Source organism: Cebidichthys violaceus, unplaced genomic scaffold, assembly GCF_023349555.1.
Source record: "Cebidichthys violaceus isolate CVI_PGR_0920_01 unplaced genomic scaffold, fCebVio1.0.p SCAF_1, whole genome shotgun sequence".
Lineage (NCBI taxonomy): Eukaryota > Metazoa > Chordata > Actinopteri > Perciformes > Stichaeidae > Cebidichthys > Cebidichthys violaceus.
In genome coordinates this window covers 20719128-20744610 of record NW_027176262.1, presented here as the reverse complement: position 1 = coordinate 20744610, position 25483 = coordinate 20719128, and the positions used below count along the sequence as shown (strand labels likewise).

At 40.3% G+C, this 25483-nt stretch overlaps 1 protein-coding gene across 3 annotated transcripts in view; it reads right to left on the bottom strand.

Moving 5' to 3' along the window:
- Positions 1-23765, bottom strand: part of LOC137875325 (cell adhesion molecule 2-like) — a 125822-nt gene extending 102057 nt beyond the window's left edge. For all 3 annotated transcript variants that reach the window (XM_068714464.1, XM_068714474.1, XM_068714483.1), the window contains exon 1: positions 23426-23765. In XM_068714464.1, the coding sequence (XP_068570565.1) occupies positions 23426-23486 (61 nt within the window). In that variant the 5' untranslated portion in view covers positions 23487-23765. The remainder of the gene's footprint in view (positions 1-23425) is intronic.
- Between the last annotated feature and the right edge of the window lie 1718 nt (positions 23766-25483).

Genomic DNA, 25483 nt, shown 5'->3' with positions numbered 1-25483 from the left:
AAATGTCAAAATCCAAGTTCATGCAAAAACAAAGATGGCAGAGTGTGCTTTGTAAACTGATGTAGACCTATGTGCAACTGAAATTTAAAAAAAACAAAATGACTAAATGCTTTCAGTCAAAAGTCCTACTCAAACTGAACTTTTTAACTCCAAACTTTGGAAGCTTTCAGTAATTGTGAAAGGACAAAAAGAAATGCCAAGGTCCACAGATGCCATACTGAGCCTAGAGCGCCAACAACCATGGCTGAATGTTGAAATTAATGTGGAAGTGCCTTAAGATGCAGCTCCCTGATGGCGGCTAGATGCTGGCTCTGAATAAAACTGTTTTGAAGTGAATGGGAAAACGTCCAACTTCTCTCTAGAAATACAAAGTCAACTGTTTTTTTGCAGCAGAAGTTAGGCTCTGAATAGCTAATGCCACTTCTTCTAATGTGTCTCCTTTTCTGTTCAGAAGGTATTAATGTAAAAAGAGTGGTATGTTTGGGGTCGTGCTTGCTTAGCTGACAGGTGTCTCTTGCTATTGCACACAGCTGTGATGGTTGTTGGCTCACCTCAATATCTACCTGGCCTGACCTCTGTTTTCCAAAATTTTGTTTTGCTCTCTGATCAAAAGGCATTGAGCTATTAATTCATTTTGAGGCCTTAAAACATAGATATTTTTCTGACTAATTAGGTCATTGTTTAATCAATAAGATGTCATTAAATGGTAGAAGAATAACCAAATATTTACTGATATGGATAGAATCTGTTTATCACAGTATGTGTACTTTTACATCATGGTATTGATATCATTTGTCTGTACTTTCTGTAACTTCAATGTAAAAACAAATCCAGCTAAATCACAATAGAAAGATCTTTGTATTTGAGAAGCTAAAACCAGCAAAGGGTTGCATATATGTTGCGTTACACATCCCTTCAGTGAACTATTGATCATGTCACACATATGCTGCATGTATTGTTTTTCCTCCGGTCTATGTACTGAGCTTGCATGCGCCATGAAAGCCACATGAACCAGGCATAAAACCCAACAGTAAACCCAACAACCACTACACCTGTAAAAACACTGTAGTTTGACTGGATTGTGCCCAAATCTCAAAGCGCTCACTCAACTTCCTGGTCAAGTGATTTTTCAAGCAACAGCCATGGGCTCGTGGGGCTGTACAGAGGATGAGATACTGCCTCTCGCTCAGCTCTGCAGTAAACATCTCAAGACATCACAATCACAGAATTGCTGCTTGCTTTACCAAAGAGTGTCTGGAAACCTGTCTGTCTGAGAGCTCACTCAGGTATAACAGAAGGCCCAGCAGTGCCTCAATGCAAATCACCTCCGCACATTGGCAGCTCTTTTGTTGTTATCTCCTCTGATACAGTACGTCAAGTTCATTTAGGGATCTCAGAGAAGCCCGGCCAGAAAGCATTTACATTCCAGGATCCTGAAAGTGCCATATTGGCATAGACTGCTCACAGCCAAGCTTTGCCTTTGAGTATTAGCCTATGATTCATCACTTAAAACCGACTATTGCCCCTTTTATATCATTCATTCTCTTTCCTGTGCTACTCTGCAAGGCTTCAGACACATTTCAAGCGAGTCCCTCCTCAGCCCAGAGAGACTGTTATTGCTTGAATTTGCTGAGCATATACAAGAAAAAAAATCCCCTCTTCTATATTAATAAGAGGCAGGAAGGAAAACATAAATAACAGCCACAGCCCACTGTAAAAATATTCGGTTCAGTTTCACTTTGAACCCGTAATACAAAAGGGTCAATTACAGAGAGATAATCCATAACTAATTTACTTGATTGATGGTCTAATTATGCCTGTTTATGTCATGCTTGATAATTCACTCTTTGATAAGCATAAGCACCCTCTTGAAACTCAGAGCAGTGGCAATAATGAGGATACGGACATGGGTATTGCTTGGAGCTTTTCTACGACCCTCAACAGAGGGCTGCATGTGAGCTGGCTTAAATTTTAGACTGTCTGTGTCTCGCATAAGGATTAACAAACATTTCCAATGAGGATCCTTTTGGTTTGGTTACTAAAGAGTCGTGATCTAATTACTTACTGGCCGACACATGTGCTGATACCCACATGTATGTGATAAGCTAATATTGGCCGATAACACAGGCTCTGCTTTGTCTCAGCTGGTTAAACATCCATTCTGTCCCCTCCTGCTCTCCAGTGTCTTTAGAGTGTTTCAGTAAAACTTGCAATTTAATTATTCTCGTTGGCATATTTTCTGATGCAATTACTGTTTTTCATTTTCAACATGCAATATTCGATTTGCAACACAAATTAATTTCATCTCTCTCGCTCTATTTTTGACACACTGATCTCACCAATCCAAAAAAATGCAATACCTGCAACCCATGCATGAGCAGAAGTGAGCCCTGTAGGACTCACGAGTCTATGTGCAATTTACAAGTGACAATTATTTGTGAAATGTGACGCTGTGGGTGTAAGCAGAGCACGCAAATCTCCATCATGACACGGTACCCAGGTGAACAGCATTTCCTGCGCTGCTGCAATGAGATGTCATTCAAATCGCTATTTAATGATTGCCAAGTTCTCTGACAAATAATACACATGAACAGGGATTAATGACACCTCCTGTTTTTCTGTATGTGATCGGCTGTATTGGCATGAGTGTGGGTTAGATGAGATAGAAAGTCGGCATCTTGAATTAACAAAAACACGATGAGGCCGGTATTTTCAGATCGATCCATTCTGGAAAGGATTTTCAAAATAAAACTCAAGTCTGAAGAACGTCTGAGGAATGCTGTATGAATAATGGACTTTAATGGAGAGAGAACTTTTTCTGGCTTGGTGTGTGGATGTGATCTAATCCTCTGGCACATATTACATACAGCAGCTATAAGGTGAAGGGTACTAATGTTAAGATTATATAAATAGATCCAAATAGCACCTTTCATCAGTCTAGGATACAATTAAGAAAGCATATAACTTGATCATCACGTCTTCAAGGGAATCATGAAATATCATCCTAATTTTGATTATTATTACTTTGAATCCTCAATCTCGGCCCAACATGCATTTTTGATAGAGTGTGAGCGAAAACAGCAAGCAACAGGCACCCCACTGTAATCTCTTGTGAATGCAGGCCAATTACGTAACTGCTGAACACAAACAGGCCTTTAAGGCTGCTACTGTGCAGCTTTTCAGACGGAGCAAGTCGGAGCGAAAAGCACTTAAGCACCCTGGTTTTAAGCATAACGTAACAATTGTGAAGGTTATGACTATTTCTGGGATCCGTTTGCCACCATATATAACAAAGAGACTGTTTTTCTTTGCATTTTTTCAGGGTTTCTCACTTAACTGTGAGATAGTTCCCCAAGCGAACCAATAAGAAACTAAATTCCCCATATGCACCATGTGGAAGGCCAGTGTAAAGGTATGAAAGGACCAGGACGTTATTGAAAACCACCCCCCATTTCATTCGTCGGCACTCCCAGGGGGTCAAACATCTAACTGTGTGAAGATATGAGACAATACGTAGATGTACTCCATCTTCAGAATTGACTTTTCCGCAAATGTCTCAACTCTAATTTGAGAAACAATTCTCCAGCAAGTGTTCTTTAATCAAGTGATAAAATCCCCTTCACAGTAACAACTGAAAGAAACAAATGAAAGTCACTGGAGAGTGCATTACTGTAAATGTATTTAAAAATCGTGGGGCGCTTCCAGGTAAATCTGTTTATCTTTAAAGTTTCTGATGGAGGATGGATGGAAGGAAAGGTGTAACGTGATAACTTGCCAAGAGATTATGAAAATAAATCCTTCCCGCCAGCATCCTTAAGGATACAGTAAAGGAAATACATGCTTGATTTGATTATCATGTAACCTGAAGAAAAATTTGAGCACCCCACATTGAAGAAGTCTACTCCTCTTACAGTGTCAGGTGCAATTCCGGTACAAGTGGGCAAAAGAAGAGGATTTGTTAGGTTTAAAGCAAACATCTTCTTCAGTTCTTATGTATCACATGGAGAGGAGTTACATGGCATTATATGTATACCAAGCTAAGAAAATGACCATGAGATTTAATTTATATTCAACGGTGTATATTAAATAAAAAAATGGAACCAATTTCCTGTATAGCGGAGGACAAAAGACTGCTGGAAGCTTCCATACGGTGCTACAGTATGTACACATAATCAAGGCAGATGAAAGCAGCAGACTCTGCAGCTCTTACGGGGGTGGTGTTCGGTTCAGGCAGGGGAAATAAGTGTAAATGAAGGGATAATATAACAAAGAAAAAAAACAAGTCATAAAAAATAGCTTAGGGAATGAAAATTGATTCATTAGCAGTTTGAAGTGTTGCTTGGACATGCATGCCGTCTCTCTCTCATGCCCAAACTTAGTGACCGTATTTCATCTGATAAGGGAAAAGACTTTAGTCACTATTTAAGAACATTAAAATGCTGCATTTTTCAAAAATAAACATCACAGATAGTGTGCTGCTGACTAAGCAGTTTAAACTCAAAGCCCTTGCCACGTTCAAAACCTAAAACAGGAAACAACACGCCAATGAGGCATCTGTTAGTGCGCATAAGTCCCTGAATAATTATGGACTCTCTATTAGTTCAATCAAAAGTGATGATCACATGTAATTCATACCAAATAACAACAAATTCTAAATCAATACATACTATTAAAATGTGTTGTAATGAAAAGCAATGGGTAATCGTGCATAATGTGGAGTTCTCCTCGCAGAAAATGCATTCAAATTCACTCTGTATGTACAACGTCTTCTTTTAAGACCTCCCCATTTTCAAAGACAGGACCTTAAAGCGCTGATTAATATCATGTACAAAATGAATTGTTTTGATAGTATATGAAAAGGTTGACTGCTCGCCTCTATATTCAGATATGCCCTTTGTGATTAATCTAGTGCGGTATCATCATGTACAACCCAGCGCTCACGAGACCCACAGCTGCTACATTTAACTCAATGTGGTGTATAAATTTAGAAATCACGCTGTACTTACAAGAAATTAATTCACATGAATTACACTGACGTTACATATGGGTTCTGTCAATTGGAAGTGGAGGGGAAAAAGTCATTAGGTAGAAGTGGCTTTTAAGTTTGTGGTTTCATGTCATCTATGGCACTTCCAGACAGCCCCAATTTACTGTTTTTCAAGGTGTAAGGTACATTAAATGTAGGCAATGATTAAACAATCTATCAACTTAACCACGGTGGCTGTTATAGTCTCCCACACCCGTCACCTTCGTTAATGCTGTACATGTAAATGTGGAGGGAAAAAAAAGCACAGTTGTATTTTCCTCATCCTCCCTATTCGGGGGGCTTTGCTGCAGCTCTGTGCTTTTTGATATTATCAGCATACTCACTATACTGTCTATTCAAACATTTCACCCATTAGAGGTTCACTTTAAAGTCAATTTTTATTTTAATGCAAATTAGCAGTCTAACCAGTCTTTACAGCTTCTTACAGCTCTACGTCTCCAATTACTGAAAGACAGAGTTCTGCATTCAAATACATCAAATCTCAATATGAATTGCATATATCCTATTCATTAAAACACTGATTTGGTCATTATAACATGAAGGTAAGAAATCCATTAAGTCGAAATAAAGGCACAGTGAGTTATTCAACGGAACTGCATGGTTCCAGCAGAACTGTGATTGTTGTTGTCTGTTATAAGGCTGTAATATCAAGCCAATTATTGGGAACGATTCTAAGAAATGCACTTTTTGACTTCATGACAGCATATTGCAAGGGCGGATTCCATAAACATAATGTTCCCTCATAAAATGTCACATCATTATCCGGCATATCAAACAACAGGAAGCTCTGTGTGCTGCAGGATGAGGTCAATATCATGATGTTGCATTTGAGCACTTTCTGCTTTTGGAAACATTTTGCATTATTCCCTGCACTGTAATGCAATTAACAAGGACAGTTCCTTGAAATACAGATATGTGGTATGAACGTCTGTGAAAGAAGTCTTGAATAGCAAATATGTATACTCTTTTGTAAATAATACGCTCTGTAAGGTTTACAAGCAATATTAATTTAATCTATGGCTGAATTGGCGTTATACAAGCGCTGGTCACTAAAGACCAGAAAAACTACCCACAAATTGAAGCCTTAAATGTATTGTTAAGTTTTAATAAGTAACATACACTGAAGCATGAAACACATCTGCATACTAATGATAATGTATTATGTAGAAATATATTGTGAATATATGTTGAACAGGCAAAGTTTAGAGAAATATGTGTCTTTACACACATGATGTTTTAAGTGAGCATAGCGTTTACAAATAATGCTAAGTATTTCCTATAGCTTGCTTAAATTTCTCTTTTAGGTTTTTTTATTCTTTTATTTTGCAATTTTATTCGCCACTTGAGCTTTGTAGGTCAGTCTTAACAATGATAACTCCGCATCATAAGGAAAAATGGAACGCAATGTGAAGGGGGATTTCTTTTAGGAATTATATGACTAACAAGGATTGTCATAAGACTGTCATACAACAATTATTATTATTATTATTATCATCATTATTATCTGGGTGTGAAGTTGCCTCAATAAAGCGTAGGCAACTCATCAAATGTGTATCAGCTTTAAACCATTTTCTGAGTTACCTCTTGTCTCATATTGAATACATGGCATCGGGTTATAGTTTCAGTGTTACTACTGAATGTGGAAATCCCACTGGAGCCTGTCAATCCGGGATACATTTGACAAAGACTTTGTAGAGCTAAGAATATCTTGAAAACCCATATTTCTTATTACTGCTCCTCCATTGCCATTGGCAAAAGAGTAAGTACTTCAGGATCAGCCCATTGCAGCGTTCGAGAAAAACATCTTAAAATATCCTGATTGTGTTTCACTGATTGTGTTTGGAAACTGAAGAAAGTAGAGCACAGAAAATGGTTTAAAGTCAGACACAATTACAAGTATCATCAGTTATAGTTGCACTATGCACATTAATGTTTTTTTCATGTGATAAATCCAAGTGATGAAACATACGGTTTTCCATTTTCTTGTCGCTCTTTAGAGATTTGTCACGAAACAAACGACCAGCAGGGGTTTCCCTGCCATTAAGACTTGGACGTTTTTGTTAACAGAGCCAGAGAGTCCATTTTATTTATTGTTTCGGTTGTGTGGTTTTATTCTAATGTTTTTTCACAATCCAATTCCATTTTCTGAATATTCCTAAAAAATAAATGTCATTGCTCTTTGAAGGGGTGTACATTATTATGCTATCATATGATCAATATATCTGTGACAATTCGGACAGTCACAATTATTTTTTTAAGACGATATATCATCCAAAAAATAGTGATTGTTGCAGACCTACTGACGCACTCATGCCATCACACACACTGCGCTGGAGGCAGGGCATCTTCAAGTTCCAACAACTCCTCTGACTCTTTGCCAACAAACAAAACATTATTCTGAGACACTGAGGCCTGGGCTACACCTGGCATTTTAAAAGGGGCTTTTGTGATCATATGCGTTGGATCGGAACTCAGCTGTGTCCGCATATTTGTGTCCACACTGACACCTCCATGCGACCTGCCTGGTTAGTCGTCGGATATACATCATGATCATAGGAGCAGCTGCAAAACGGAGAAAAACACATTTAATATCCTATTAATTCGAAACAGTAAAAGTTGCCAATTATTTTTGTTGCTTACTCTTCCTCCCTGCTGTATTACTAGACTTGTTTTATGGAAGAATAGTCACCAACAAAGCTCCACTAAATTGGTGCTAAACACATTTTCCTGGAAAATATTCACAATAAAAGTCGACCATTATCTTGTTATTTAAAACCCTTTATTTCGAAGCAGCAAAATCTGGGTTTTGTTGGCTTTGCTTGTTTGCCTGTTAGTTTACCATCACCTCGCTCCACCTACCTCATTTACACATTGAGAGACAATCACAGTGCAGACAAAATCAAGATAAGCAAAACACTAACCCAGGGGTGAAATGCAAAGACCTGTGATCAGATGTTCTTCTCCAGATAACATATCCAAATGCAGATGTTATTGTTAACAGGGTCAGAGAGAGTTTAGTTGTGGCACTGCTGCATCCAGTTTGCATTATGTTCAGTTGAGCACAAGGTTACATCAATAATGTAAGCTTGACTCCGGTCCCCGTGATGTTATCCAGGTGTCACATGCACAGACACAGGTATGCGCTGAGGTAGACGTCAACCCATGCAAACATGCGTCTCCTCTCTCTCTCCATCTCATGTTCATTCAATCAGCAGAGCAACACATGTGGATGATTGCTCAAACATTATAGTGAGTTTTGGTACACAATATAAAATATTTTAATGTTTGTTATTTTACAAACTTTTTGTTTAGTATTGTCATAGTGCTAAAACAATGAGAATGTTTTAAAGGAATTTGGAATATTACTACATTATTATTGTATTTCTTGTTTATTATTATTATTGTGACATGATTCTGTGATGTAATGTAATGTACTGTCAAAAAAAACACAGTAGAACACCTTATATTTCACTTTGTATCACAAAGAACTTGGAGTCTTCAGAAACCGTGTTGATATGAAGCAAAGCGTCAGACTGTAGATTGGTAATCCCTGGTTGAGTCACATCAGTGCTTCAAGACCAGCATCACAGAATTGGTTGGAGTGGACCACAAAAAGCAATCGTGTCCAGAGAGACCACATCTACATCAAGCTACCTCACACAGTGATTGTTCAACCAGGACTGACTCTATCGATACAGAAATCCATACATTGTGTTTCCCTTAAGAAGGAAGACGATAGGATTTTGAATAGTGTCCAAGGTCTGCAACTCCTTTGTGGTTTTCTAGTGACCAATTTGTTATATCAAAGCAACCACATCCTTCATAAACATCCTAATCATTTCCAAGGCTCACAGACCTAAGGGCCATGTGTTGCTGTGTTGTCTAGAAACATGAGCGACAGTAGGTCCAAAAGGCACCTTCAGTACCACATTTTTGGTTTCTGGACACCAAAAATGTGGCTCTGGTTCTGTTTTGTGAGTAACGTGTTAAAACTCCAATCGGTTACAATTTTTGGTAAACCTACCTTATTGGAAAATAGAAATTCCAAATGATATGTTCCACAATGACCCTGAACTTGCCCTGAATACTCCAGACCTCCACAACCACAGATTTAGTCAGTATATCTGAACATAGTTTCCTTCAGGTTGAGAACACACTGAAAAATTGCATTACACTTTTAGAGACATCTGCCATTTGGCCATTGTAACTGAATTACATCCTCCACAAAACACAGTCTTCATGAACCTGTGAAAATGCCAACCAAGTCTTTTTCCACGGCACAAAAGCCTCCTGCAACTATGCGTCCATTTGAAGAGTGACTGTTGGCAGATTTCCACCACCAGTCCATATGGTCCCTGTATTTATGGGGTGATGAGGCCTGCTTCTGGGGTTCAGAGTGGTCATTATCTGGGGGATGCTACAGCTCCAGTAGTTAAGGTCACCTGGAACACACCGGATGTCCTCACACTCCAGGAGTACTGGAGGATACTAAATGTGTAATCATCTCTGAGCCCACAAAAGACTATCCAGACTGGCCATTATAAGAGCTTATTGTAGGGTCCATCCTGGCTTTATATCCTGCAATTTCAGCAGCACAATCCAAAATAGCACATCTTTTCCTATGGCATTTTCTAACAGATAGCAGATATAACTGACTATGGTGAGGGTAGGACTGTTATTGGGCTCAAAGTTCATACTGAGAGTAAAACTAGTGGCTGCTCTTCTCATTGGTCCCACTGTTTCCACTTTCCTATATCTGAAACCAAAACTTTTGTGACCGAATAGTATTAAATAATTTCTCTTTATTTTCATTTTAAAGAATTTATCTCAAACACAAACAAATATATATATATATATATCGTAAATAAATGTCAAAAAATAAAATGGTGATTATCAGTGTTTAAGAGAGAATGACTGGTCTGTGGCTCCTGCTGATAGACGTCTCGACCTAAGAGGCCACGAGCAGGTACAGGTTGTATTGCCAGCATCACGATGCCGCTCACATCTGCTGCCGTTTTTTTATGATGCCCAGCAGGTCCTGAAAAAAGCGGCTTAGCGGTGGTTAAATGATGCGGAAAAGGAGAAAGCCACTGCTGCAGACCGAGGTGGGGAAAGACAGGAATGCAGGGCTTTGTATCCCTCATCGTCTATAGTGAGGCTGAGAGACAGGAAGAGAACCCACAATGGCAGAGGCCGAGCCAGCAGACGGTGCAGATGGTCCTCATCCGGGTTGTCAAGAAAGTCGCAGGTGGAGATGTCCAGCTCTTCTGCCTGTAAGGTATCCTGACAATCTGCCCAGCTGTCATCCCTGCCAACTTCAACTTGAAGTGCCATAAGAGCCTCCAATTGTCACCGCAGCCCCTCCATAGGCAAGCGAGCATAGACCTGGGGCAAAGACCTGGGGCAAAGACCTGGGGCAAAGGCCTGCAGGGTAAGCACTAGCCTGACATGGACAAGGCATCTTTTGCAGTTGGGATGAAGGTTCGACAGGAGGCTGTAGCCGACCCGGCAGCTGGTACGCATACGGACATTGCTAGACCTCTTCATCTTCTTTACTTGTTAACTTCACTTGACATTACATTACATTACAGTCATTTAGCAGACGCTTTTATCCAAAGCGACTTACAATAAGTGCATTCAACATTGGTAATTGACAAAAAAATTGGGAGCAGAACTATGGTCCCACATAGTGCTGCAACGGATCATAAAACTCACGGTTCGGATCGTATCACGGAGTCATGGATCGGATCAGAATGAAAGAAGGGAACAAATGTAACTTTTAGAGATCCCTGATCACATTTTTTTTCCCGCTGATAATAATTGCCGTTATGATGATCCATATTGGCAGATACAGTTTCCTTTGTTGTTTAATTTTACAGCTGGTCTACAAGTCCTCTTTTTTTCCCATCGTCTCGAACATCATTCCAACCGCTCTGTAGTCAGTGTAAACCATACACAATTCTAAATGTTATCCTTTTACTTTGTTATAGTAATTCATAGTGTTTTTGTTTTCATAAAACCACACAATTCAAATTATAAGGAAAGAAAAGATTGTATTTTCATTGATTAAAACAAATCTTGTCATTAGTAGTTTTAATGATGTATTATAAGCTGCTTAGTCACAATTTCCTTTTCTAATATCTATGTTGTTGTGAAAACATGTCCCTCAAACAACTGTATTTATTCAAATTTCTCACCAACACTACAGTTTACAGATTAAGTATGAACACATCATGATGACGTCACAATTTACCTTCACCCCGAACTTATTTTCTCTGAACGCATCATAATGTAACTGAACGGAACGTTTGTTTGTTGGCCATTACCGATGCTGTCAACTTTACTAGTTCTCCTCCTGTTGATTCAAACACAGATTGGTTATTTATAAGGTAACATTATCAGAGATCGGCAACAAGAAAGCATGAATGCCAATGTCCCGATGGCATATTTTACTGAATATTGGCAGCTAACGATCGTCAGTTAAACTTTATTTCACACTGTGATGGTTAACATTAAACTGTGTAATTAATCTGCGGTTCAAATGGGTGCCGAACTGTGAGGGGGGATCCGTACGGATCGCAGATCGACAATGGTCCGTTACACCACTAGTCGCACGGCTGTTATATGTCGCAAGTGCAGATGAAAGCGAGGGAGGTGCAGGGCACAAGGGCACGAAAAATATCTTCACAACTTTGCATGCACACCAGAATAAACCCAATAGGGACAGCTTTTAGAAGGCACAGTCTATACAATGTAGAATGGTTAGTTAATTCATAAATCTGATGGACATTATTTCACCCTTTTTTGATATTTCTTAAACTAAGCAATTTATCATTAAGAAAATAATCTACAAGTAAACCATTTCAAAAATAATCTTGGCAGCCCTACTTTACATAAATAATACAGTTATTTGCAACTTAAAAGTCCTCAATGACAATATTTTACAATGTATGCCTCGGCCAACAGGGGGCAGTAACCCAGCTGATGACAGGGGTGCTGATAACTGATCCAATTGAACTTACAAGTATATTGTATTATTTGGCTTTTCCTTGCCATTGTTGGCTAATACAAGACAGAGCCCACATTGCACAACACACTGGGCAAAACGGCATGCAATATCGCAAGAAGAAAAAAACTGACGTGGCATCTATGATATGACTAACTGCTCGTCCCCGTTTAACCATTTCGATGCCTTTTTAAATCATTGAAATTTCAATTGATCCCATTAGAGAAAAATCAACAGATTTGAGTGTGTGCATTAGTAAGCTTTTCTAGTTCAACGCAGTCCATGTTGTCACAGGCATCGCACATCACTTGTTTCTGTAAGGTCTGACCTTCACTATTCCGTTTCTTCTTTTACTCCCCATATTGGGTTTGGAACTTCTTTGGGTATTTGACTTCAAGCTCTGCTCACAGTCACTTTAATAAAGGTGTAATCGCAAAAAGAAAAAATAATTTGCTATGTTTTAGAAGGAAAATGACCCAGTTAAAACCAGGTACACCTGGAGTTGTTTCATTTAAAAACAGGGTCACTTACCTCATAGTCTGAAAATATAAATGAAAGACCCTGTAACGCATTAATGATAATGCCTGTTCAACAATTATACGGCAAAAACCCCCCATTTAATCAATGCATGTACTTAAAGCCCAATATTTGTTTGAATATCAGAAGGTATAGTTAGCATATGCAAACTGTCAGTGAATATGCAATCAAAGAAATGAACTGTACAGCGTACACTACAGTGGCCATTACAAATGAAACTCATCTGCACCCTTTATTTTTTATTTCAGGGCACGTAGTAGGTCCAGTGTATCACTATGAACTGTATAGTCTTTGGTCTGACTACACAGGGTGTTAGTCAGACCAAATGTTCCCCAAAGACCAAGACTGTTGAGCATGAGGCTGCAATTCATAACTCCACTGCGGACGCAATTATAGTCAGGGAAAATCACACTTCTGCTGCAGTGAATTTTGGGAAATCTGGTGGAAAAAAATTATCTTCTCTCCGATAGATGGTGATATTGTAAACAGTCTCAAGTGGAATCCCCACATCTGCTATGGGACAACTATTCTTACCTCTAAACACCCTCGCGTCACTAACTTTTTCCATTTCATATATCTTTTTTCGTTCAAGAAAGGTCCCACCATATGAAGCTAATGGATTTATACAATTTTTGACTCTACTGAAGACACAAACTGTGTCAAAAGTTAGTCATAGCACAAAGTTAGTCATTTTGAAAAGCAGTTTGCTCCAGCTTCACAAAACTGAAAAAAAAAAAAAAATGTGCAAGACATCATGCTGTATGATGACTGCACCTTCATTCTCAGAGCGGTTACTTAACTTGCGCCGCCTGCAGTTGAGAGACACAGCTCATGCCTGCCAAAATAAACCACACTGAAACAATAATGCTCCAGGGTTTGAATAAAATGCTCCAAACATCCAAACTCAGTGTGAACACACCCTCGGCATGTCACGCTCATGCAGCAGTCAGCAGGTGGTGAAACACTTGCCATAAAGACAACTCCCAATGCACTGTAGTCTCTATGAAGAGGAGGTCATCTATCTTCGCTAATTGTAATGCTCCTCTGAACACAGGGAATTCACTGAGATCTGGATTCCTGCTTAATTCCCCTAAACATCTTAAGCTTTCTTTCCTCGCATAAATCTGAGGAAAGACAGTGTGCTACGTTACCTCACTTGTAATGGTTTAACCATAATTTTAAAACTGCATTAACCCCTTTTACATTCCCCAGTCACAGCAGGTGAAGGAAATAGCAGATTACATTACACCTACTTCTCTCTGCTGTTTCCAGTTTGTGTGCCTTCCTGCTTCGCACCTTCTCTTCCTTTCCCCCTCTTGCTCTCAGCTTAGCGGCTTTAAGGCTTCTTTTTTTTCCCCCCAGCAAAGCATGCTCTCTGGCTCGGAGCACCGGCATCCCTTGCATCGGTATGCAGCTCCCGTTCAGACTGCTGATCCCTCTTTATGAGGACATGAGTTTCAATGCTTTTATCCCCCACCTTCACTTGCAAATATGCCTGCATTCAGTATCTACACTCCAGCTTTAGAGACCCGTGGGAAGCCTTTAAAGAGGAAGTCAATAAAAGGGTATAAACATGCATGAGCTTAAGTTTGTGCTTTTTGTGTCTTTATTCCGAAGTTGTCTTTTAAGGATGGCAATGGAGAACAAAATCATTTTCCAGTTGTTATATTGAAGCGCTTTGTTGATGTTTCTGCTTTTGCATTGCATCTATTCACACAGAATTTCTTCACTAGTTAGGGGACATTTGTACATTAAGGACCTTTTCTGTACAGCGATATTGATTGCATGTTGAAATCAATTTAAAACATTACCCTTGCGATTAACATTTGTATAAGCATTAGCAGATCTGGTTAAAATATGCAATGAGGCTATGCAATTCATTGCATAACTGATCTGCACAGTATGTAATTAATTACGTTGCACACCAGGCAGACTTATCTGCAGTCCTCATCCTGTAAAGCAGTGCACATTTTAAAGTTGTTATTATACTGTATATAGGCTATCCAGCATGATAGGGTGTGTGTTTGGCGCACAAGCTTTAGTCCAGCCATATATATGTGGTTACCAAGAGCGACCTATACCATCTAGGCACAACTGCAAAGCAGCCATGTTGCGTGTGTAAAATGCTCCTAGGTTGTTGGATTTATTTATTTATTTTTTTTGCTCTAACATCAACAATAATAAGAGGCAAAACATTACTAACAGACACAGCAGAGAACTTTTCTTAAAAAACTGTCAGGGACTGGTTGTATAATGCAACTGTAAAGATGCAGAGATTCAGCTGAATGGTCTACTGCCGTCAGACAGCGAATGCAGCGGGATTTAGTCTACTGATAACTACAAGCAAGTTTGCTCAATCAAATTGTCAAATTTAATTGCTGTAAGAAAACAAACTGTTGCGTTTTTTTTTTTTTTCAGGCACATAAACAGTCACCTTACTTATTTTGCAGCGATAACATCACTGGGGAATAGAGGGGGCGAAAAAAATAAAAGCACATAGGGAAAATGTCATGAAATATTGCCAGACTTGAAGACACTTTTAATTAGCCTCCTCTTTGTTAAGTTTATCGTATGTGCTCTTTGCCGTTTTTCCCCAAGTTTAGAAACCTTAAAGTCTGAAGAGAGCTGGAGACACGAAATTGCCTCACGACATGAATGTTATTGTCTGTCCGTCTACGATGGCCTCAGCGGTGGACAGGTGCACCTGCCTGCATTCTGCAAAATGGATGCTCGGATCCGTATAACCCTGAGAGGGATTCAGCCAGCTGAGAATATGAATGGGTTTTAGTTGTGCCTCGACAAAAACGCAACGACAAGCCTCCCTTCTCTTTCACAAGTCAACAATCTGTCCTTAGCAGGTTTTCCTTTTCCATCGTTTTAATTTATTTTCAGGGTCTTTAATTTTGCATTATTCACAAACCATATCAAATCATACAGCCATAAAATGCTAAACATTAACTCGTAATAGATAACTACATTTGCCATGATGTGCTACTTAAAAGTCTATGAAAATGCATGACTTATTCCAGCAAGCTATCAAATTTCCAAAGACAGTCCAACAGAGTCTCCTTTATCTGGAGCTCAGACGTCCAGCCTCCCTGCTCTACTGAAGGGGCTTTATGAGCGCAGTGATGCAAAATCCTATTGACTGTGAGACTGATGGAATTTTTGTGTTAACACATAAAAATAGAAACATTTAAAACCAGTGGCCAGCGAGTACATAAACACATTACAACAACCTATTTACAATACCCAATGTTGAGCATATCAATATGCACCAACTCCGACTACTCATTACACAAGAAGCATTTTCTTGTCTTGACCAAAGCTGCCTTCTCACTGAGGACTCCTGTTCCTTAATACTGAAGCGTTGTTCAAACAAAACGACGGAGAGGAAAGGTTGTGTGAACTGAATGCACATTTAAATATCTGAATAAAGAAAGGCTCCTCGGCTTATTGGCCTTATGAGGCTTTGTTTGCGCACTTGTAAAAGGCCCCGACATAACTCAACACAAGTACAGTCACTTCTAGTCAGGCTGCCAGGTGATGGGCTGCAGTGCGATACCTCAGATAGTCAATCACTCTTTCTGGAAACCTCCCAAAAAACAGAAGCAGAAAATGACATATACAGCAAACAGATAATGATGCTACCCAATGTTTCAGGGTTAACAAGCTGCACTCAACACCTCTCTCACTGTCATAAAGCAAACTTGTGTTTTTTGGTTTTTTTTAGTTAGCAGAATGAGGACCACTTCTGTGATAATTATCAGAAAACATAACGTCTAGGTGACATCTACTCTGGAAAAAAAGAAAAAGAGAGAGACTAAAACAGATTACATGCCCGCTGGGTCAGGGAGTGGTGTACTGCTGTCATTTCTGTACAAAAAAATATTAACTTTGTTCATAAAGACTGCAGCAGGAGGAGAAAAGGGAGATCATCACACAGGCTAAATGAGATTCAGAGGCTCATCCATAGTCGGGCACAAAGCCCACTTCAACAGAGATGAGGGCCAAGAGAGATTGGTAAAGGTCAACACTGCAAACGGGCATAAAATGAAGTATAGGCTTCATTTCGGGCAAAATACTGAAACGTAGTGAATGCATAAACCTCTCACTGTACATACGCCTACCACCTATCCAACAGCACAGACGAATGCCATTCATCAAATGATCAATCACAAATATTATTTATTCCATTCTGTGCAGATTCTATTCAAAGTCCATTTTTAGACTATTTTAGGCATTTACAGTAGTTATGCAAGTGAGATCAGTTCTGCTGCATTTGTATTGTTTATGTTGAGGACCTTTAACCCTGCAGCGGTGGACTACATATTGCATTTGCATCATAAAAGGTAGTGAAAATGTAAAGACATGAACCCATTAGCACTTAGTAAACAGCGTAAACATGGTAAGTCCTGGACATCTAGATGGTTTACGTTTAATACGGTCTAAAAAGACAAAGAACTGTCTACGCATATAGGGTTCAATACAGTCATTGTCAAGCTTTGGGTCACTTCAGTTTGTACTGTAATCTGAAGTATTTAATAATTTTATTTTCTATTTTCAAGGACTACAGTGTGTTGTGTTGACTGAAATAACGTACTAATATGTTTGCAGGATTACCCAAAATAAATCTTTGTCATTTAATCATTCATGTATTTATTTTTATGTAAGTGTGTTTATTTGTTATTATAAAAAAATATATTTATTATTCTTTGATTTATAGAACTTTATTATTTAATTAGGTTTCATTTTTTCCCCTACGACTGTGTAGTGCAGTGCTCTGAACTGCATCAGAATATATATCATACACCATGAGCAGATTCACAATTAGCAGCATTATGAATGACTTAATAAAAAACTACTTCACTTTAATAATCCGCCCCCATTCACAGCTGGTTATAATCAATGTGGTTGCAGACAGAAATACAAAATCCTACCTCAACTAGGAAGTCAGTTTCACACAGGTATAAAACTTGAAACATGGAGCAGTCTCCTTATGTTGTAAATAGAGTATCTGCTGCTTGATGACTTGACAAATGAAATACTTGGCTTTCAGCTTCGGCAGCTAGCCGTTCATGTTAAGATTTAGTTTTTTATTGACTCAGCTGTCCCGAGACCATAGGAACACATGTAAATTCTGCTCTACGGGAGATTTCCCTTTTAAGATGTGTGAACACAGGTGCCTCTTCAGGAGCCTGACATTGATGTAAGCACCGCTTTAACTACTTTTCAGCGTGACCAATCGTGGCTTTAAACTTATCGTGAGTATCTTGAGACAGGCTTCCTGGCAAGTAGAAAAATCTCTTCACCTCTTTAGCTCAAACTCGGGTCAAAATACTCTTTAATAGTATAATTGCCCTTACAGTCTATCGGCTTCATTGCTAAGCCTATAGCCACTCGGAGGGGCCATGGCGTGTAAAAGCGCTATGACAAAGAGCATAGCGAAGAGAGACTGACAGCATGCGGCTTGGTTGGGGAAGCAAGCAGCTAATCTTTAAGCCCGTTCCTCACTTGTCTGAGCACATTTGCCTCTGGCTTGAGGCTTATCCCTACAGATGTATATCTGTCAACAGAAGGCAAGCAGGGCAGCAGCGGCTTTTTCGGAGCACATTTGTCCCCTTTACTGGATTATTCATTTGCAGTGGTATACAGAACAGCACCAGAGCCAGCACTTGGCAGCTGGGAGACGCTCTGCAGGGTTAAGCTAACCTGGAGCACTGAGCAACGGGTATCCTCGACTGTAAAGCACCTTCCTCTGCCATACCTTGCCTTCAGCTCCGCCAGGTCGTTCCTGCTGCCTGATTATTCCAATCCACGGGGGATGCGCCCATGCATATATTTCAAGGGCTCCCTGTGTCTCTCACAATATATGACAATTTAGGGTTCGCTTTCGTTTGAGTCCAACATGTTTTAATTTCGAGAGATGTTCGATACACCCCGATCCGAGCCGGAAATTCTACTGTGACATAAAAGAACTGAGAAGTGATGCACGATCCTGTAATACTCAAAATGACAAATGGACTGTGCAGGTAGGATACTTCTTCACATCTATGTCCACAGTCCCAGTGTTGTGGAAGCTGCTGCTGGAATCCTCAATGCACTCTACGGTATAATAAGCTGGTTTCTGCCCCCAGACAACTGTAGGCTACCCAAGAAAGCTAAAGGGAGACACTTTGATGCTTGATTTTAATCCTGGCCCTTTGTTTTTCTACATAATTCATATTTTACACTATTGTTAGGCTGGTGGAAGCTGATGGGATTGTGATACGTACTACTCAGAATTCTAACCATATGCATACAGACCAGAAAGTGTTAAAATTCATATACATTAAATTTATTTTGTTCTTATCGGTTGGCATATCCATCCTGGTGAATGCAAATGAGAACATTTAAATAATGGAAAGCGTTGTATGATGTGTTATGTGTGCATTAATATGCATGCATTTATTGTGCATACTTGTTCATGAAAGAGCTTTGGCTTGAAATTCTAGGCAATGTTTCAAACATTGCCTTTCTTCGGTAAATGTAGAGTTGCATTTCTGACATGTTTTCAGATGCTTTTAATGTAACTTTTCAATAATTCTATAACTTTGTTAAACAATTTATCTCATATAATCACACAAGGTTGTAGGGATAACATGATATCCTGTTCTACCGCTCGCAATAATTTCACAAATCCAATCTAATAATCAGGGTCGTGCTCTTAACCCTCAGAAATTGATGGGTCTACTTTTGGGCCAATATTTGAAGGAGATATCAAACGTTTTACGAGGCACTTTTGCATTTTTAATGACTTGCCTCAATTCCCTTCTTAATCAGGGAAGAAATTGTTTCATTTACATTATGATAGAATTATTCATCCTCAAGCCAACCTCCTTGTCTCTCTTTGTCTGTGGTTTTGATATCTGTGGTTTTGATACCAGATTGAAAAAAAAAAAAAAAAAAGGCCAGCCACTTTCATTTATTCTATGCTTTGCCCTCATTACTGCCCCCACACGTTATGGTCAAACACACACCAACGCTCAAACGTCACCTGCAGGTTGTACATGCCAAAAATGTCTGACGAGATAAGAAATGATGAAAGGCTCCGTGCTCAAACAAAAGAAAAGTTCCCTTGGCGGTATGGGAGCTTTTTTGGGCTCTGTGAGAAGAAAAGTGATGAAACACTTGTGTGGAAAGAATGTCAGACCAAACCAGAGAGGCTGCGACCAACAAAGAAACCCACCGAAGATAAAAACGTACATGTCTGACGTAACCAGCCCACAGGTAAAGAGACTAAGTATAGCCGCACCGCATGGCTAATTAGCATTAATAGCTGGCATGCCACCTAAACTGTTACCTGGCTCTGACAAGTCAGTCAGGTGTCAGCTGCCTTTTGGTGAAACATGTTTGTGTGACAACTCTGGTGCAGTGATTCAACAACGCCTCACAGTGTGGCATGAGTTATTACTGGTGCACATACGGACATAGCAGGGCCTCACACTCAGAGCTCGAGCACAAGGCAGGACGCACAATAGAGAGGAGGACAATAGATTTACACTAACTCTACATAAGAATAAATCTATTCTGTCACTACAGCATATTAAACATTTAGGCAGCGTAGTACTCCATAGGCTGCTGCAGCTATAGATAAGAGTCCAGCAATGCATTTAAGCAGAAATACTAATGGTGTAGTTGTTCCTAGAGGGATGAGCCTGCATGAAAGGACTCACAGCATTATGGAGCATGAACAGAGCTGCTGAGGCTGAGGTCTTGTCCACAGTATCACTGCAGTGTGTGATGCGGTGCACTGCAATTTAACTGTCGATTAGGCTGTGATGGCGCGGGGGACGCATGAACCGCGTTACCTTCGCCGACGAGTTTATGTCTTCAGTCCCATTTGTTGGTTCGTTGTCGGTTAGCAAGCACGACATCTCAAACATTCATTCTACGGATTGTAATGGAATTTGCTCAGAAGTGAAAGCCATGGCCTGAACAAGATCTAGGTGCACATCAGCAGTTTGTTAAATGGGCTTGTTAACGCAGCGAGATAGGGAATTCTTAGAATATTCGCCACAGACTACTACTCCCAAACTGCTCTTTGAATGAAAACAATCGGGCACACGCATTCAATAATTCCCCACCTCTGTGTATTTTTGCAGCAGATCGTAATCCCAATGCAGATGAAACATATTTTTTTTTTTTTACCATTTTAATAACAAATGTGGAGTGCAGCCTTGTTGGAGGTGTGTGCTCTCCAGGAGCTTTCTCCACAGACTTTTGGCGCACTGCCCTGGGCGCTCCTAGTTCATGTGTCTAAACTTAAGCCACATAGCATAAATAATTAAAGTAGCCCTTGAAGTGGGCAGTATCTTAGTGGAGCTTTTGGACAAGATGATAAAACCCTCTGTGCCCTGTTCGCTCTGGCAGGATGTCATGAACCCAAATCTGTTGCAAAATGGGCTAGCATTCTGTTGTCCACTTGTACTCAACGCTGTTGTGTTAGCTCATGATGCTAATGGTATTATTCCAACAAATGCTCGTCCTTGCAGCTTTTGAGCTTTTGCTGTACACGTTGCATAATTTATAGATGGACTCTAAAGCAAGAAAAGCATGGTTTTTGCACAGACCTCTGATACAGCCAAATGTTGAAACAGCAATATAATGTGGTAATTTATCACTAAAAGAAATAAAGATGGTAAAGTGATTAGTTCAGCCATAAACTAGTGTAAGAGCAAACCACTTCAAGCCTGCAATAATGGTATACTCTCATTTTAAAGTCAGGATTTGCATCTGAACATTTAATGTTTGATTTATTATTCTGGATTTAACTTCAGTCTAGATAAAACTGAGATAGAGCATCCAGGGCAGCCCACATCAAACCTTAAAGAATCATACCAGTGAAGCTCCATATGGCCCTTTAAGCAGAATATTACTTCCAACCATTTTCCAAAACATCCAAGCAGTTTCAGCTCATTTCAGCATAGCTTTAAAATCCTCTGCTTAAAACATCCTTAACATAAGTAATCCGGGAAACTGACCATTAAGTCCATCTCCAGTTTGTTGTTCTTCTTGTGTGGTAACGCTCTGTAAGGAGGGGCTGTTTGCATGTGCTCACGGTCTGCTGACAAGCAACAACCTCGTAATGCAAGATCCTACCACATTCACATTACCATCCTCAAATATCATCGATATTTGCTTTGCATTTCCTTACAAAATAACCCATCAATGCAATATTTATTGGAGGCCAATTCTCATATCCCAGATAACAGAGTACCATTGAATGCACCATCTAAAAGGTTTTCAAAAGCGAGTTCCAGGTATCTGCAAGTTCATTTTCATACAATGCTGACATGGTCAGACACAAAAGGCTGATGGTAGCAAATCATCTAAAAAAAATTTTTTTTAAATTAAACCAATACCAAAAGATTAGCAAATATGCAGCATCTACACATCGACTATAAAACATGCATGATCATTTAACCCTAACCACAATCCACTCCACAGGAGGGTCACGTGTTCAGAGGGCATGGCGCCAGGTGAATGTGTCATCAGGCCACAGCTGGATATATAGCCACTTGATGACATCTCAAGTTTGACAACTCGCTGTGATTGAACAAATGTGTGGGGTCAAAACGTGCTGCAGGGAAAGACGGCCAAAAGCTAAATAATAATCATAATGAACTAATTAATTAACTCATTAGATTCACCAGCTTTTTAGGATTAACACTCGGTTCACAGGTCACTGTCAGTATCATCTTCTATTGTCTCCTGCCTACAGTCCTCTGAATAAACACTGACAAAGAAAAATCGTCCCCTTGCTGTCATGTAGGACTCAATCTAGTAGAATTGGACTCAGTGTGGGTTTTTTTTTTTTTTGGTTTGCTTAGATTTGGGAGTCCCTGCCATGTACCCCTCTGCTGTAGGCGTTATGTATCTGCGCACTGGTCGCCTACAGGGCGGTGGCTGCGCAAGCATGTCCAAGAGCGGGACGGTGTGTGGGGAGTTGAGGGAGTTGTCGACACTGACGCCTCGCTGCAGAGAGGCATCACGCGAATCGTACCTGCGCCTATTCCCAGCAGCCCGAACTTTGAATGAGCGACTACACGGCTTGCGCGGTCAGTAGGCTGATGCGTATAGCACCAGAACGCGTCCGCGCGCGCACTTAAAACACGGTGCGCAAACTGGCCGCGCTGGAGACAAAAGCTCAACTCAAATGCAGCCACGGCTGTATCGGAGACTTATTGTCCCCTCTGCAAAGTCACTGATGTTATGAGTGAAATGACTTGAAAAAATGGCCCCAGAGAGACCCGACAGTACGACTTAAAAACGGCCCAGTCAATGACACCGGTCTCACAACAAACAAGACGCACGCCACCAGCTGCTGTAACCTTTCGTGCATCCCTGTCAGCTTCAGGGGACAGCATTGGACGGACGAACATACATACAGGATGCGAGTGAAAGGCGACTCATCTACGGCCGGGTGTTTTATTTGCCACTTGCTACCAAAAGGGAGGGCAACATCCAAGTTGTCTCCGATACAAAAAAAAAAAAAAAAAAAAAAAAAAAAAAAAAAAACTTGTGCAGCCGCATTCTGCTTTTCATTGCGCTGCACAATTCAACTTCCAGGCATTCCAGCACACAACGGCAGCCGTCCTCCGGCCAAAACTGCTGCGCAAACGCACATCATTTATAAAAAAAAATAAATAAATAATAAGGCAAATCAACTCTCTTTCTACTGTGTACATGAACTCACGTGTGACATGAGCACATATGAGCTTTAGGCTACACTTAACGCAGCCGCCACCTCCAAGCACACCACGCCCGTCTATACAGCAACATCCAGCGCTCACCTTTAAAGACGCTTGCACAGAGGCTGTAAAGGATGAAGATCAAGTTCCGCTTGACAATCATATTCTTCTCTTTTCCTTCACAATTCTATTACGTCGACACTCCACTCGCGTTCGTCTCTGTCTCTCTCTCTCTCTCTCTCTTGCTGTCTCTTCTCCTCGGGATGGACTTATCCAGGTAAACGGCGCAGTTTCGGACTGACCGGAGTCACATTGATGAACTCTGCCTTTTCCAGAGAAGTCCCTGTGTATTTTTTTATTTTTTTTTCGCAGATCCTGGGGGGCTGTGGTGACTGTAGTCTAGCAGGACGGCAGAGATGCTCGTCGGCAAAGTGCAGCTCCTGCCTCCCTTTATTGCCTTTCTCTTTGACTCGCTGCAGAGAGCAAGAGTCCCGCCCACGCTTTTTGACTAATGAAGACGCTTCACCAATGGAGAACACCTAGAAATAGTTGTGATCTGTGGCAAACTGTCGAAACAATTACACCGTGTCACATACGGGTTACTTTCCTACAGCAATTTTCGAGAAGGTACATCAGTAATCCTCTGATGAGTTTTGGAAGGATAATTTAGCAAATGTCAGAGCAGAGCAATACGCCTCTGCAGGAGTATGGTGTCAGTTTGTGGCCATCATGAAACAAACTAAAATATATAGTTTAATAAGGTCATAGGTGTCAACCACACGCCCTCTCCAAGGCTCCAAAAGGAAATAATGATGATGCTCTCTCCTCCATGTTTTTGACAGTGTTAGCCTTAACTGTGAGAGAGCAAAAAATCCATGCCAGTGATTTAATGTATTAAAATATGCCCACAGCTAGCAGAGTTAATTTAACACTTTTAGACAGTTTCGAACAGCCGCCCCAGAACCATTACAGCTTTATTAGCAGACAGACAAGCCTGCAGTCAACATTACACAACTAAAAATAAGTGTCACTGCAAAATTGACACTTATTATCACTTGGGGAATTCTAGAATGCACATTGGAGTCTTGGAAATACAATAAAAAAAATTTAAAAAAAGGAAAGCATGCAGTGGTCAAAGAAAGACCTGCCTATATTGTGTGAAAACGCGGTTGCTTTCCCCAGAGGTTGTGACCTGGTGTCCGCACACGTGTCAGGAATCAGTGCACAGGCACAGGGGAGGTTAATGGGCTCCTGGACATCCCTCTTCCTTCAAAGGCTCCTATGATCGGTGCACATGAGTGTGACCATCCCTAAAGACAGAGGTGGGAGGAAAGCAGCGGCTCCAGCCAGGGATGGTTTTCTAAGCCCATCGCAAGGATTTTACACATGGTTTAACATGCTGCCGGTCGAATTTGGTTCAATTTTGCACAGTGGCCTTCCACGCCACTCCCACTTCAAATCAAATTGCTGTCCTGGCCGTATCACCTTAGAAAAAGCTGCGGAGCAAAACAATATATTCCAGGCTTTTATATCATCAGCTTTTCTTTCAGTAGGAATACATGTAAATGACATGTGACGCTCATTATCTAAACAAGCAATGACTTGGCTCACTAATTTTTATTGCCAACCAAGAAATTAATGTGATTTTCCTCATGTTCTAATCCATCACAGCGTTTAATCAGAATAGGCCAAATGGGGGCCTTTCACGTCGACGTGCGCTCATTTACTTTTGCATGCTGATGTTGCGTTTTAGCCTTTTAACTTGGATCCTTGCGCATCACTAATCCCTTGGGAACCATTGTTGCCTTTCAACAGTAAACCTTGAAAGACCGAACACTCTTGTGTGACATACATTCTCAATGCATAATGTAATTCAAAGCTACTATACAAAGTCAATTACCATGAGGGTGGTGGTAAAGAATCAATCCCGTGTGTCCTGAAGGTCAATTCCTCGTCATTTCATTAGATCTTTGAGAGTAGAATTCTACTCATGCGCCTTTTAAAACAGCAAGAATTTATTGACCATGTGGGTTCAGCAGAAAAAGCTTGAGGTGCTGACACAGATCTGTAATGCAGAGGAGCACGTTCTCCTTTGCATTTATCTCGAGGACGTTATACTGCATACTGCTCTGTGCTCTGCATCATTTCAAATATTGTGTG